General features: G+C 49.9%; 1 protein-coding gene across 6 annotated transcripts in view; it reads right to left on the bottom strand.

The window, feature by feature from the left end:
- Nucleotides 1-15,874, bottom strand: part of LOC136016422 (ankyrin repeat and fibronectin type-III domain-containing protein 1-like) — a 231,786-nt gene that overhangs the window by 63,083 nt on the left and 152,829 nt on the right. For 5 of the 6 annotated variants that reach the window (XM_065683594.1, XM_065683598.1, XM_065683595.1 and 2 more), the window contains one exon: nucleotides 11,381-11,421. In XM_065683594.1, the coding sequence (XP_065539666.1) occupies nucleotides 11,381-11,421 (41 nt within the window). Of the gene's footprint in view, nucleotides 1-11,380; nucleotides 11,422-12,631; nucleotides 12,688-15,874 lie in introns of those variants that run through there. The other variant, XM_065683597.1, reaches the window with a different exon arrangement.

Here is a 15,874-nt window from a genome sequence, read left to right on the forward strand (position 1 = left end):
GAGAACTGTCAGCTCCAGAAGTTTTCTTGAGGCATTCAAGCCTTTTGGAAGGTTTAGCTTTTCTATTTTTAAATGTGGAACTGGGACTTTGCAGGCCCTGGGGTTCCTTTTGCCTCCTTCTCCAGCCTGTTTCCTGAAAGCAGTGCACACAATTCCATTTACTGTGTGGCAAGAAGGTGTTTTCTTGTGGCTGACGGTTAGCAACCTCCCACAACCTCTCAGTAGAATGTGCCAAAGTCTTGCCAAGGTCTATCTCCCTGTACTTTCCATAGCTTGATTCAATCAAGTCTTTAATTAGGTAGAAATACCATTCTCCAGTGTTTCTTCAGTAATTATTATAGGCTCATCCTACCTTCAGTCGTACCTTCTGGATGTGTTGACAGCCGTAAGTGGCAAGACTGATGGCAGAGATCTGAGCTAGCTGTCATGGAGAGATGAGGCACTTCTGGAGGAAGAATTAATTTCCCTATAAATTACATGGTGATGCTGGAGGTGATGCCCTTTTACATGATGTCCCAAGCCTGAAGAGACAACCAAGCACCCACACCCTTGTCCCTTCCCACTGCACATCTCCTGGGAGTCACTGTGCTATTCTGAATCCTGTCCTTGATAATGTCAGAAACCTGCAGAAGAGCTTAAAGCCTGAGATATCTGCACACACCGCGTTGTCAGGATGCAGTAAAGACAATAGCATTTTCCTCCTTTAATGTCCTCAAACACACTGTTTCCTGAGCAAACTGGTGTTATCTACATGTCTCCTCACAGTCTGCTCAGTACGCACCAAGTCAATCAGTGTATTCAGCCTGATTATCCCTCCAGAGCAAAGAGACATAAACACCAACTCCAGAGCTTGGGGACCCAGCCAATTGCCCTCAAGGTTAAAGCTGTTATTTCCACCACCAGCAACAATTTGTGCTTCTCGGGAGCTCAGGTGGCTCAGAGCCGCAGGGCCTCCACCCACAGCATACATCCTGCTCTGCTTGTGGTCCATACCGGAGCAAAGCAGGAAACAACCATGCTGGAGACAATCACAGAACTGTTTGGGTTGGAAGGGACCTTGAAGCTCATCCAGTCCCAACCCCCTGCCATGGGCAGGGACACCTTCCGCTACAGCAGGTTGTTCCAAGCCCCGGTGTCCAACCTGGCCTTGAACACTGCCAGGGATGGGGCAGCCACAGCTCCTCTGGGCACCCTGTGCCAGCGCCTCAGCACCCTCACAGGGAAGAGCTTCTGCCTAAGAGCTCATCACAATCCCTCCTCTATCAGGTTAATGCCATTATGTCACTAAAGAGAGTGGATCAGTTTGGAAGGACACTGCAAACGGTCTTTCCCAAGAGATGATGCCTGACAGCGGGCTCAGGATGCTCTTCTACAGAATAGCACCACTGGCAGGTGAGCACAGGGCAACCTCTGGTGCTGCCACACTGCAAAGGGCTCAGATACTCTCAGGTTGGCCCTGGTGAGGCTGGTCTTAGGTGAGGACAAGCTGCTGAAGATAGAGCAGGCTGCTGTTGCTGCTGATGATTCTGTGGCCCAGCTGTGTGATTAGCACCGCAGATGAAGGCATGGAGAGAAAATACCAGAACTGAGCATTTGAGTAAAAAGACCCACTAACCTGCGGTTGTTCCAGGACAGAGTATCAGAGCCCTTGCTCCTGCTGTGCTGACAGGCAAAGCAGCAAGCTCTTGAGACGATGTAAGGCAGTGAGGTTGAGAAAAGAGCATGAGGAATGGGAAAATTTCACTCACAAGCAGAAATTCAACACACTTGACATCACTGAAACCTGCTATGACTATTTACGTGATCAGAAGTCTCTGTGTAGGAGGGATGGCAGGGAAGAAAGAGGAGGGCACTCAGTGCTTACAGTACATGCCATTATATTATTTTCTTTAGAATTACAGACCTTTTAGCAGTCAGTGCTTGAACAAATACACGTTTACCTTCTCACCAAGGACTGGGAAGAGGCACAGCACATCATACCTAAGCCAGCACAGGAGCTCAGCCTTAAATATATGTTCTTAATGGATTGAAAGAAATGCGTTACAAAGGATTTGGGCTTATGCGTCACACATGCAAGGAGACTCATGGAGCCAGCAGTAAAATACCACACGCATTTCTAAAGACTGCAGTTGATAACTTTTCAAGGCAGAAGTTAATGCACTGAATGTCTGTAAAATCCTAATTTCATAGTTAGGAAAACTGACTTAGAAATCCCCTTTGCTAAATGAAGGCTTAAAAGTGGAACTAGAATGTACAATAAAGAGTGGTCAATACAAATTTAAAAATACAATGTGTAGGAAACTGATAAGGGAAACTAAAGGAGGGGAAAATGAATGGCTGGAGATGCCATATATACTACTGAGAGATGCACACTAGCAATAGGTCCCTTTCCAGAGAGCAACAGGACCATTTTTAAGCAGAGACTGTAGGACTGCTCACAATGATGCAGGAAAAGCAAACACTCAGTAGATATTTATTCTGTGTTTGGGGGAAAAGAATAGTGAAGTACTTTCTAGGAGAGATGAAGCTTTCCGAAACCATTAGTATACTCACCTGCATCCAAATACACTAAACCAAATACACTAAGCAGCCAGCACAGATAACGTCCCTGCAAAGCTGGGGAGGGATTTCTGGGCTCTGCTGCTTGTTTTGAGCAAACTTGGGGCTGCCACATTTAGATGGCAAATGGCTCCTTCACAGCAATATTCCCAGCCAGCAGTTAAGATGACCTAGTTATTTACTAAATGGTCAGCCTGATATAAGACACAGAAGGCAGGGCTCATCTGGAATTAAATTAAGAAATAATTAAAGGCTGTAAGTTATAATTAAAGTCACTCAGTGTGTCTTTGTTGAGAAGAGATCTCATCAAATGAACCTGATGTCACTCTTTAACAAATACAGGCTGAGCTGAAAAGGCACCACATACATTAGTGCTGTGCAGGCAGAGCACTAAGTGCTTCCTGACATCCTGATTTTAGAAGACAGGACTATACAGTACCAATAAAGCAAGTTAAATAATGAAGAGATGGCTGACAGGTCTCAATCAGAAACTGTCAATGGGACTCCACAGGGAGCATGCTAGTCAATACCTTCATCGATGAGCAAGGAGAAAATACAAAATCCTCACCCCAAAAAAATCAGCAGCTGACAGGAAGATTGATGTAACAGTAAATATTGATGGCAGAGAGTGAAATGTGGGTTGCTTGGTAATGCTGAGCCCATTCAAACACTGTGTATGTTAATGCAGCCCAGTGCAGAATGACACACCTACAGAGAAGGATTTCAGACCGTATTTATGAACACGGACTGTATCCCAGACAAGAAAGAGCCTCCAGAAAGGCTCAAGGTCACCACGGGTGACCAACCCAACACAAGGCTCTAATGTGATGCTGTGATGAAAAATGCTGATGCAGTTCTTGGGGGAGAGGAGAGTTACACATATTGCACTGTTGAGACAGACACAGAAGTGCTCCAGTGATACGGGTCCCCACATTTAAAAGGGGACACTAAAAAAAGTAGGCTGGAGGGATGAGTCACGAAACTGATCCATGGGCTGGAGAAATTATCCTGCTGCAAAAGATTTGAGCTATATTGAGTTTATTGACAAAAACTCTGCCACCGGTCCACAAACCAGAGCGGCACCAACTTCTTTTATCCAGTGAGACACACAGGGAGCCAGGGCCTGGGAGCTGAAGCCCAACAAGCTCAAACAAGTTTTGAGTCAGGATTAGGTACCTCTCAGAGATGCTCAGAGGATTAGGTCCCTCTCAGAGTGCAATCACAACCTCTTCAGCTTGCTCAGAAGCATGTGAGCAGCATTTACATCTCTACAGCACACAGGAAGCCAAAAGGCGTGATTCCAGACCCTTTCACACCTAAATCCCATACAAATGAATCCCAGCGGATAACTGGAGCTCTGAGGATAACCCCTGGCATGCATTATGATGAAGAGGGGTGACTCACAGGATAGCACTGGCTTTGGAGCGCTGAGGAGCTGGGAGTCACCGAGCAGCAAAAATAGGTGCTGGCTCACGAAGGCGAGGTTCAGAGCTAGAATCATAGAATCACAGAACCAACCAGGTTGGAAAAGACCTTTCAGATCATCCACTCCAACCATTCCTCAGCACTGCCAAGGCCACCACTAACCCATGGCACTGAGGGCCTCGTCTACACGGTTTGTGAACACTTCCAGGGTTGGTGACTCCACCACTGCCCTGGGCAGCCTGTTCCAATGCCTGAGCACCCTTTGGGGAAGGAATTGTTCCTAATATCCAGTCTAAACCTCCCCTGGCACAGCTTGAGGCCATCTCCTCTTGTCCTGTCATTTGTTCCTTGGAAGAAGAGACCAATCCCTATCTCCTGGCTCCATCCTCCTTTCAGGTAGTTGCAGAGATCAATAAGGTCCCCCCTGAGCCTTCTTTTCTCCCGGCTAAACCCTCCCCAGTTCCTTCAGCCGTTCCTCATCACACTTGTGCTCCAGACCCTCACCATCTCCATTGCCCTTCTCTGGACCCACTCCAGCACCTCAATGTCTCTCTTGTAGTGAGGGGCCCAGAACTGAACACAGAGAGAAGTTCAACTAGCGGTGAGGAGTCCCTGTCAAGGCTCGTGCCAGGAACAAAATGTGTGGGAAAGGATCTCTCACAGCTCTTGGAGAAACACCAGAAAAAAAGTGCTGCCTGAGCACCTTGGGGAACACCTCAACTCACTTCTCCCTCTTGGCACTCAGCTGTGGAACCAATGGCTGCTGTGGGCGGAAGCATTACCTCCCATGTTAAAAGCATCTCCATGTTGACTCACTGCAGCAAACACATTACTCTCTCGCTCAAGGGAGAATGCAGCCTTGGTTATTGTGTTAAAAAATGCCCATCTTCCCACGCTCGATTCCCTTTTCATTATTAATGCGGAGCAGAGCCAATGTGAAAGGGCTGCAGCTGGTGCATAGGCTTCTGTGCCGGGCTCAGCTCTGAGCTGGCAGTGTTGCTCTCCCATCCTACAAGAAGGGACGGCAGCCCCGGGCTCAGGCCAGTGGAGCAGGCAGATCCCATTTCAGAGTCTTCAGCAAAGGACCAGCAACCGTCACCAAGTGGCCATGCACACTCAGTTCCATTGGTTCAGAAGAAGCAGCAAGGAGAGGAACCCCATGGTGAGCAAGGAGATCTTCTCCTACCATGAGGCCCCATAGGAGATGGGCTGAGGATCAGCCCCAATCTCAGTGAAGGCTCCATGGGGACAGAAGCACACTCCGCATTACCGGGAAAGTGCCTGGTTTGCAGGAACATGCACCCTTCAGTTGGGACGGAAGGAAGAATGACATAAAGACAGCAAGTCTTTGTGGCAGTGCCGGGGACAGGGAATCAGGGCCAGGCAGGTTTTCAATTGGACTGGAACTGAAATTCCAGGGGGTGGGGGGGGAATCCAACTCTGCTTTGGTTGAAAGAAAAGGGCTGGGGGGATAGGAGAAAAAAGCCCGTCAAGTTTCTATGACAACCTGCACAGTGAGAGCCTACATGCAACCTCACTTAACACATTAAAAGCTGCACAGAAACAATGAAAACTAAAACTTTGTTATACCTCCAGGTCTGGGAGGGCTGGAGAGCTGAGTGGGCACTCAGAGCAGGGCAGCATGGGCTCCACCAGCACCAGCAACTCCTTCTCCTGTCCCCTGGGCTCAAGGGACTGCTGAAGCCAAGTGGTTCCTTATCCCGACCTCCCTCAGGCCAAGATATTTAACTTGTGTTATAGAGGGTCCCGGTGCCATCTCTGTCCTCATAAATCTGGGTGTGGAGCACCACCAGCCCCAGGAGATGTAAGGGTCCAGGGTGAGCACTCCGACACAACCAGCAGTAAAAAAGGAAACAAATAAGATTTGGATTCATCCATACTCCACACAACCCAGTGGTCTTCAGCAGGACCCCTGCCCAGATCAGTCAGGTCTCCAGAAGCCTTTCTGGGCTGAAGGCACTACTGGGAAAGACTGGACCACCTTAGCTTAAAAGATCAGCACACCACAGGGCAGGGGACACCTCCTGAAAGCCAGAAGGAAAGCTGCAAAACCGTTCAGAGGCTGGATCACCAGCCAGTCTCCTGCACCCACTGCAGATGTCTAATACTGCCACGGCATGAGCTACCTCCCACCATTCAGACCCATTTCTGCTAGAACCAGCTCTGTTCTCCACCCGCAGACTGGCATTTGATGAACCAGGACTTTTCACCAAAGTACCTTTCCAGGATTCCCTTCCTTTCCCAGCACTCGGACAGGCTTAAAGCCCCTCCACCTGCCTAGACCTCAGACTCTGAATCCATTTTCCCCAGGGGAAATACGTTTTAAGCTTGCAGTAAAATTTCAGTGGTCCATCCCCAGCTGCTACCCCTGACCAGCATCATAATCCATCGCTCCATCGCATGTTAACATCCCAACTCCCCAGAGAACTTCCTCAGCCAGGGTTTGGGGTTGGAAGCTTGGAGCCTATGCTCATGGTCCCTTCTGGAGGGCTCTGCTCCCCTTCAGCTGCCAACCTGCACCTTTCTGAGGGGCACCTACCCCACAGAGCCCAACACCTCTTCCACCCCACTGCTCTGCCCTCCCACTGCCACCAGAGATGGTGGCGATAGTGCTTCATCCTTTCCCACAACTGAAGCTGGCAGAAGCATCCTCCAACCCTGTGAAGGCATTTTTGGGGCAGTTTCTTGCAGTGTTGAGTATCCCATGGCTTCACTACAGAAGGGCAGCCTTGGCATTGCTTCTCCTTTCCCACCGTTCCCCTTGTCTCATCTGCACCATCTCTTACTCCCTGCTTTCCCTGTGTGTCCTCCTCCCGCTGCTTGGCACTTTGCAAGGGAACCTGAGCTGCGTGAAGAACATCCCAGCTGAATGACTCTCAGCTATCACCAAAGGACTCATATCATGTAGCATAAATGTGTGTTATTATCATCATTACTATAACAATTATGTCTGAGTTAAGGAGGCAATGAAATGAACACCCGGCTTAGGAACACATCTTGCTTATTATGATGGTCTTTAATGCTTCCAAGACGTAAATACTGATTTCTAGATCCTTTAAAACACCACGGTTTTATAAGATAATGATCCAGCAGCAAAACGCTCACTTTCATCTAAATGCTGACATGGAAAGGTTTTAGTCTGAGCGATGAAATGTTCTGCTTTAAAAGCAGGTTGACAATGAATTAACTGCAGAGACATCTTGACATAACGAAGACTACAAGGCAAAACAAACACGAGCTGCTGCTTTGTGTAAGGTGATTTCAAAGGTTCCCTGTGTGTTTATACATCTGAGGTTAAAGAACAGAAGGCGAGCAGCAGTCTTTAATCTGGAATGGAGACAAAGCCACGGAGGTGCCTGTATGGAAGGGCTGTGGGAATCTGCTGGAGCAGGAATGGGCTCAGAGACATCAGGTCTCTTCAGCATAGCCACATCAGTCCAAGGGACTGAAGAAGCAGATCAGTGAAGAGCATTTTGTGTCACTACAGAAGTGTCTCTCTTGACACCTCTAGTGCCTAGCAAATATTAACTGCTCCCGAGTGATGACTCTCTTGACAGGTGAGCATTGCTCTCAGCAGAGGAGGCAGCATGAGGAGGGAGCACTAGCAGCTCCTGCAGCAAATCAGTGACACTTTAATTAAACACAGATATTCCAGTCTACATTTGCTAGGGGTTTGATGGTTGGTATTATCACCAACATTTCTTTCTGGGTTTTTTAGAAACTGAGTCCCAGTTGGTGTCTGACACTGAAGAGCAAATATATGCCAGGGGGAATTAGCAAACACACCAGACTTCAGCTCCTGTCAAGACACTTCCAACCAGCCCTGGCAGGAGAGTTATTAAGCAAAAGCATCTGCCCCAGGAGAGCTTATTCCTGTCTCTGAGCCTGGAGTCCCTGGGTCGTCAGCCAGCAAGTCCTCGCTCAGGAGACTGTCTTGACAAAGCACTCAAGGCCCTCTGTGAGAAACAGGGAAGGACCTCTGCAAGCCTGGATATTCTAACATTACAGCTGCATTAGCAGCTTCCAAACTTGGGCTGACAAAGGAGTAAGCAGTTCAGGGCTGATCTCAGCCCAAGAGGTGTTTCTTCCCTGGTCCCTATGAACATGGGCCAGATCCCAGACGCAGTGGGCCTGCAGGCAGGGTTGTGATGGGGAATGTATGTGCCCAAACTGCACCAGATGAGACTTATGTAAGGATATGTTGTTCTATTCTGACATCTGAACAACCTGCTTTGGAAACACAGAAAGGCATCTGTACCTGCCCACACGAGACAGCTGGAGGAGCTAATGCAGGTGGGGAAGCCTGTGCAGATGTTGGCTTGCTGATGGTCTCATGGCCATTCCCAGGCTCCTCTCTCAGGTGTTTCAGCTACAGGAGCTATTTGGGGGCCTGTTCTTTCCAAGATGATCTCTAGCCCATTCAGTTCTCCAGTGATGTAATGTGCATCTGTACCTTAAAACCTCTTGGATGTTCTGGGCAGAGGGGAAGAGCTTTGGGTAAAGGCCATCAAAGGCTGGTGTATGACAGTAGACACCCCTCCATATCCTTGATGAGTGCTGGGCTTTTCCAGGCACTTAGGAAACACCCTGCTGCTGGCTGAGATAGACCAATGGCAACTCTAGGGTGAGGGAACATAATGACAGCCTTTCTATTTCTGAAGGGAAGAGGCAACAAAGGAAGGAAAGTAGTCACCCAAGGTGACACAAAGAAACCCAGATAATGGAGTACCTGATGTCCAGTGAGGAGGAGGAAAGATTCTGAACATGGTAAGAACCAAGCAAGATTCATTCCTAGGTTAAGTGGTGATAAACCCCACTGCCCAGATTTCTGGCATGTGTGTCTTTCCTTTTTCTTTTTCTACAACCTGTATTTGCTGTGAGAGCCCAAACCCACCAACCTGAGAGCAGGGATGTTCCAACCCTGCTCCTGCAGCGCAGGGGTTTGATGGGCAGGGAGAATTCCTGCCTCTGAAGCACAGAAAAGGAAAAGCAGAGAAACAGCCAATGTGGAGCTGAATGTGCTGTGTGCCTCTAGCACATAGGGGCTAGAGGACCAGCCATTCACTACTAGACTTCTCCCAAGCCCTCGGAGGTCCACCAGGCCTTTGGCAGCTGCCAGGGATCCTTCTCTGCTGAGGAAGACCAAGCTCCAGTCCTGCCAGAGGCTGAGGGACTCCCTCAGGTGCTTGGCCGAGCCGTGAAGAGGGGCTGCAGCAGTAGGAGCAGGTCTGCCTGCAGCAGCAATGGTGCCAGCATCTGCTGGTGGATCAGAAAGCTGGGCTGGATAGGGTGGTGGTACCAGGCAGCATCACAGCCACAAACTCTACCAGTCACAACCCCAAAACACTCACAACCCCAAAACAGCCACTGAGGAACACTGTAATACATGATTAGTCAAGTCACAGCTGGTATCACAAACTGCTTGGACAAATCATAGAGGTCCTGTAGCATCATGGCACAGAGGAACAGGTCAACACTAATAAGACAACCTGTACCTACAAGACCTTCTACCCCCAACAGCTCCACAACGGAAGCCCATGTTCTCCCATTGAAGGCAGAGAAACACCCTTCATTTCTCTGGTAAGACGAGCTATAGAAGTAGCACTGTAATTGTTGCTACCTAGCACCAAAACCACCCCAGAAAAACCAAAGAGTAGGAGCTACTTACATATATTTTCTTCAAATCTCTTACTTAAAGCCCCCAAAAGCTTCATCTGGAATACAAACACTAGAGATGCTTTGATCCCTTGAGCCTCCTTGTCAGAACATACACTCTAGCATCACAGCAAGAAGCACCAAGATTTTGGAAGACTATTGCCAAAGGTCACAAAAACATGGTTATAAGTCCTTTGCCAGGTATTTGTTCATTTTGTTGTTGCATTCACAATTACTCCATAGCCTCCTGGAATATACCTCTGATCTCCCAGAAAGCCAGGTGGGATTAAACAGCCTGGGAAGTGGCTCTGGCTGTACTTTCAGTAGTCTTTAGCAGCCAACAGCTTTGGAAAGCCAATGATCAGCACAGCCTTGGGGTGAGCCACAGAGGAGCTCCCCGAAATCAGACTTTTCAGTACGCACCTAGGAAACTTCTGGTGGAATAAAGGAAAAGGAACCAGCAGATAACTGAAGAACCTGCACGCACCAAGCACTTGCACACCAAGACAGCGAGCAGGCTGCTCCATAACGTGCTTCATGACATTTCCAGCCTTTGACATGCCTCCAAGTGTGTCAGAGACACCAAGAGTGACTCGAACGACAGTGATTCGCTGTGTGCTCAGGCACCGCTGGGCAGCAGCTCTGCAGGAATGTTTGGGAAAGCAGCAAAGGAAGACCAAGTGCAGAAGGACAGTGAGTTTTGGAGGAGGTATCTCCTCAGCCCAATTCCTTCTGAATCTTCCAGAAGCACACTCTTCTGACAAGCGTGCACATCAAAGCACTGTTTGCAAATTCAAAACAATCTATGGTGGGCTTTTTCAGAAGAAAAAAAGTGATAACATGAAGATGTTCGCTTCCCTAACAGAGCAGGATCAACACAAAGTCTCACATGCAACTCACACACGCACAACCGCCAGAACCAAACTTCAGCATGGCTTTTCATAGTTTGCTACTATCCAAATAATGGTGGTATGGGACATATACTTCGACAAAGAGACACACTGGTTGTTCCACACTGGGTGGAACAACACTACTGGCCTGCTATTGCAATGCTGTACTTGCATCTTAGTACAGGTCCCAGAGGTTGACAGCTGTAAGTGCCCCATGCTCACACTCTCGCTTATGGACTCTTGCAGCCAGCTCAGAGCCATGGACAAGGGACGCATTAAGTAACCAACTGCTTATGTTAGTGGGGCGATCTGCAGGTCCTTTGTTCATGTTCATGAATATGGTGGCTCCAGAAAACCTCTTCCTGTCCTCTCACCCCTGCTGCTCACTGTGCTTTACAAAACACAACAGATGGAAGATGACAGGCATCAATGTCAAAGTATGGGCTGCAGTAGACGTGCTTTAAGATCAGCCCGTTGTGACACAGAACGAAACCCTTCAGATCTCCAAAGCGGCAGAGCTGTGCAAACCTGGAGCAGAGGGAGCCAGAGGTGGGAAAGGTTACCCCTGCATTTCCTCTGCTTCAGCCACCAGCTCTGTCCCTCAGACTCAGTCAAGTTGTCGTGATTCCTTCTGACCTAACTGAATGAGTTGCATATGCCCAAAACCCAAAATGATTGGCAGCCTTTCCCCTGTTATCCTCACTTGTGTAATTGCAGCAGCTATTCTTGTACATTGAAATGTCTAATCTTAGCAAGCCACAGAGCTGCTCGGGAATACAGACCAACCGGGAATTTCCATGCAATTATTCACCACAGCTACTGGCACTTACTTTGGCTGGTAAAAGTCCTTCTTGTCTGCTGACCCCAGGCTCTGCAAGACATAAAAGACAGATGTATTGTTTTAACTCTTTGCCAAGCAAGAATCATTGATGAAGATGTGGCAAACAGGAGAAGGCATGTGCTTTTGGTTGCCGGTGGTGTGGGCTGGCTGGACAGGCAGTTAGGACCCCAGCCACCGAACATGCTGTGGGCAGAGCCCAGGCAGCCAAGGATGTAAAAATGAAGAGTCAAAGCAGAGGTGTGGAGATGCATTAGGTCTGAACCCAATGAACTCATCATGTCTGCATCTCCCATCACTTGCAGAAGTATGGCACCTTAAGTTAGGAGGGGACTGTCCTGGGGAACCCAGGGGTGACAGGCCTGCTTTGGGCACACATCCGGGTATGTGCATGCCACAGACCCTGCTTTGGATGCACACAAAGGTATGCGAATGCCACGCACAGAGAGCACAGACCCACCGCTGTGCCTGACAGGGCTACAGGCACCCACATGCGCCCAGGTTTGTCCCCCAACACGCCATGTCCCAGAGGCACCCATGGCTGAGGCTGCCCTGAGACTTCAGTTCTGCTTGCCAAGCACAGACGGGGCCCCGCTACCAAGGAAGGTAGAGGCACAGGCTGTCCTTGCACAGGCAGCTCTGAGACAGACCGACCGACACCACAGATCTGAGTGTCAGCAAAGCCATTGCACCATCAGAGCCCCCTCCTCCTCCTCCTCCTCCTCCTCTTGGGGATGGTCCTTACCCTTGTGCTGCGCTGGGATGGGGGACCATGGGCAGCACCACGGGGTGGCCCCAGCACCCGTCATGGTCCAGCTCCCGGTCCCTGCAAGGGCGGCAGGCGGGTGCCGGTGCGAGTGCACGGTCGCGGGAAGGACGATGGGGCTCTGGGGCTGCTGTTGTAGTTTTGCTCCGTGGTTGCCAGGCAATGGCGAGCCTGAACGCCAAAGCAGCGGGGCCGAATGCTAATGAGGGGCGCGGAATTCTCCCGGCACTCTCCAAAGCAGCCCAGCGCTCCCACCCTGGCCCTGAAAAGCAAGGAGGGTGAGGGGAGCCCCGGCTTTTAAGCTGGCGGGGATCCACAGTCACCACAACATCCCCTCGTCTCTGGCCAAGCCAGTGAGATGAGACCGTGGTTTGGGGGTGGCTGACCCTTCCCACAGCATGGAGGTGTTTGTTCACACCAGCATGGGAAAGCTGCAGCCAAACCCGCAGTGCAGGGTACGTGGGTCTGGATACGTACCGTCCTCTTACGCATCTCATGGGCACACACCAGAGCTCCATCCTGGCATAGAGCTGGGAGCATACAAGGAACAGCCCTTCCACTTGCCAGCTGCCATATGGGCGTGCAAAATCTCTGAGCAATCCCCATCACTGGCAGGATGCGCTACACAAGCACCCTTTGGCTCTCCCCATTGCTTCCCCCCCTCTGACATGACAGCAGCAAGAAGCCACCACAAAGCCCTATGGGATCAGTGGCCAGACACTGGTATGGGGCGGTCCAACACTAGGCACAGGCTGTCCAGAGAGGTACTGGAGACATTCAAAACCCAGCTGGACATGGGCATGTCCACATGGTCATGGGCATCAAGGAGAACCCAGTGCAGTGATGCTGCCTTGAGCAGGAGGTTGGACTGGGTGATCTCCAGGAAATCCCAGATCTCCTCAACCACTCCTTGCATTCCTGAAGCAACAGAGAAACAAGCACAGCAGTAACTCCACAGAGCAAATGCCTTGAGCAATAGCACCTGTCCTCCAAGCCCACAGCACATGCAGAACACCTCCACTTCCTCAGACACAGCATTCCCATGAGATATTTCCTTGCTTATTTAAACCTGACACCCAAAACCAAGGGTGCTAGTTCCCAAACCATGGATTAGCTGCAACAAGGTTCACAAGCCATGACAAATCCAGTTCCTTCTGCTATCTCTGTTAGCAGGGATCAGAGAGAACTGTTGATACTTGAGGAGAAACCACTTGCAAACAGCTTTCTCAATGCTATTGAAACAACACATGGGAAACCGGCATGCCCCCAGTCAGATCCTCCCCCCACCTGCAGCTGAGGGCCATGGTCCCATCAACTCCATAGCAAGATCCAAGACACACCTGACCTTTCTGATAACTGGTAACAGCAAAAAACAACACTGAGACTCTTCTACCTTCCTAAAGCACTGGGGTAACCATCACCAGCATCCCCAGCCCAGGAGGCAACAGAATCTGCAGCAGTGATGGGTGCCACAAGCGTTAACCTCCTGAAGGTGCAGGTATTTGAAGCCAAACTCTAATGAGGAGAAACCACGTGGAAACTAGGGGGAAAAAGAAAATCACATTGGAAGTTCAGCTCCTGCAGGAAGCACCACGGCTATGAGCCATGAGCAGGATGAGCTGCACGAGCATGCTGAGAGAAGGGGCTGCCTTAAGCTTATCAAGCAATTATTTTTTAAGAGTCAAGGAAAACCAAGAAGGTTTTAGATATCTGGAATAAAAGAGTGAGGCATTAACTTTGGGGAGAGGGGAAAACACCCCAGTGAAACTGGGACTCAATGCAGCAATGAATAGCCAAAATAGCTGACTAACGCTTCCTGAGAAAATAGCATGAGGAGGAAAAGCAGATGTGTGACACAGCAATGTGTCCAAGGAATTGGGCCTGCAGCAAGGCCAGGAGCCGTGGATCAGCTCCTGGCTCTACCACCACCCCAAGGTCTGGTCTTGAGCCATTTCTTCCCTCTTCACGCCTCAGTTTCCCCATATTGCCCCTGCACAGCCCTTTGCCTCCTTACTCTTCCCAGGAGAGAAAGGGACTATGCCCAGCAGTCAGATGAAGTTACACAGGTCCATCCTACTATGTTGCATTTCTTGGACCAAGCAGGTCTAGTGGAAAGTGTCCCTGCCCGAGGCAGGGGGCTGAAACTGGATGAGCTTTAAGGCCCCTTCCCACCCAAACCAGTCTGGGGTTCTGTGAAAACCAAGGTGGCTGTGGATCCAGAGTGCTCCAGAGGAGTGGCAGAAAAGTACTTGGCCACAAGAATCACCAACAAATAGAGCAGAGCTTTCTGGAAGCTGTTAGAGGTGATGCCTAGGCAGGAGAAGATGGTCAGGGCAAGCAGGAAGACCAAGGCAAGGACAAGTGTTTGAATGCCTCTGAGTGAGATCCTCATGAAGAAGAAGTGAGCTCAGGCATACATGGTGTCAGAACAGCAGCCACAAACAGGGATCTTCCACCAAGGTTAACAGACCACGTAGTGGATAAACCAAATACTAAGATAAATGCAAGTAAAGCAGTGCAGAGCCACTGGCAGGAGGAAGAAGGGAGAGACCTTGGGGCACCTTGGGCTGGCCTGACTTTATGCAGCAGTTCAACTATAGGATGTAGCTGTAGTAAAAACCTGTCCAAGGCATTTTACCCAGGGCAGGGTCATCCCAACAGCCCAACTATTCTATGATTCTGTATTCTATAACTGGCCAGGAGCACTGCAAGAGCTCAGAGCAGCGCCTGGAAAGATCCTCCCAAGCAGGGGAGTGGGTCTCTACTGATGGATTGAGGGTATTCACCTGAGAGCACCCAGGGTGATGGGTAGCTCTGGGCAGGAGCTGCCTGCACAAAGGGGCAGCAGCTGAAGCATCTCCCCAGGGGCAGCAGCATGGGCTGTGACAGTGCCACCAGGCACCACCCCTGTCTCACCACACTGGGTATCACAGAATCAGGTAGCATCCTCAGGAGAGCAGGATTATGGAGAAGTCAAGGGAAGGACAGGATGTAAAGGAGCCAGGTAAAGGGAACATGCAGCCTGGATCATAGGGAAAATGTCCTGGCACTGAACTTGAACTGAGTTGGAATCAACTCCAGCAGCAGAGATAGAGTGGCACTTCAAAGGGCCTGCACAAAGCCAAGTAGATAAACCAGCGCAGAGGGGACAGTCACTGGCTTTCAGGGAGCTGGGACTGGTTTTCTTTTTTCTGCCTGTGCCTGAGGACTAAAAGAGGCAGAAAGCTCCCCAGAATGAGCAAAAGGTAACCTGGCATTTTCCTCGGATTTCTGTGAGGAAAGACCAATTCCTCTGGAACTGATATGGGATCTGGCGGCTTTAATCTATTCAAGTATACGATAAAACAGATGCCTGCCTGCACTGTTGGCTGATCCAGAGGCTTCTACAGGAGCACTGTCTGCTGGTGGCTCCTGTGTATCAGGGCATAGGTGGGGACTCCAGAGAGGCATGGCTGAGTGTGTGTTTAGCTCCCAGAATAGATCTGGGCTCCCAGATAGCTCTTGCTGCTGCTCCAGATGCTAGGGAGACTCTGGCCTTGCTGAGAGGGAAGGAGGAAGGAGGGGAGAGGAGCATCCCCTGGTTCACGAGTCCCCTGCAAGCCCCAAGTCCCAGCGCAGTGTGAGTCACGCTCCAGCGGGACCCACCGCGTTGCTCCTCAGTTGCTCATTTCATTGATGACTCAGGATTTAGGAAGCACATTTTAAATCCCTTAATGAAAT

The sequence above is a fragment of the Lathamus discolor genome, chromosome 6 (genome assembly GCF_037157495.1).
Source record: "Lathamus discolor isolate bLatDis1 chromosome 6, bLatDis1.hap1, whole genome shotgun sequence".
NCBI classification, from domain to species: Eukaryota; Metazoa; Chordata; class Aves; order Psittaciformes; family Psittacidae; genus Lathamus; species Lathamus discolor.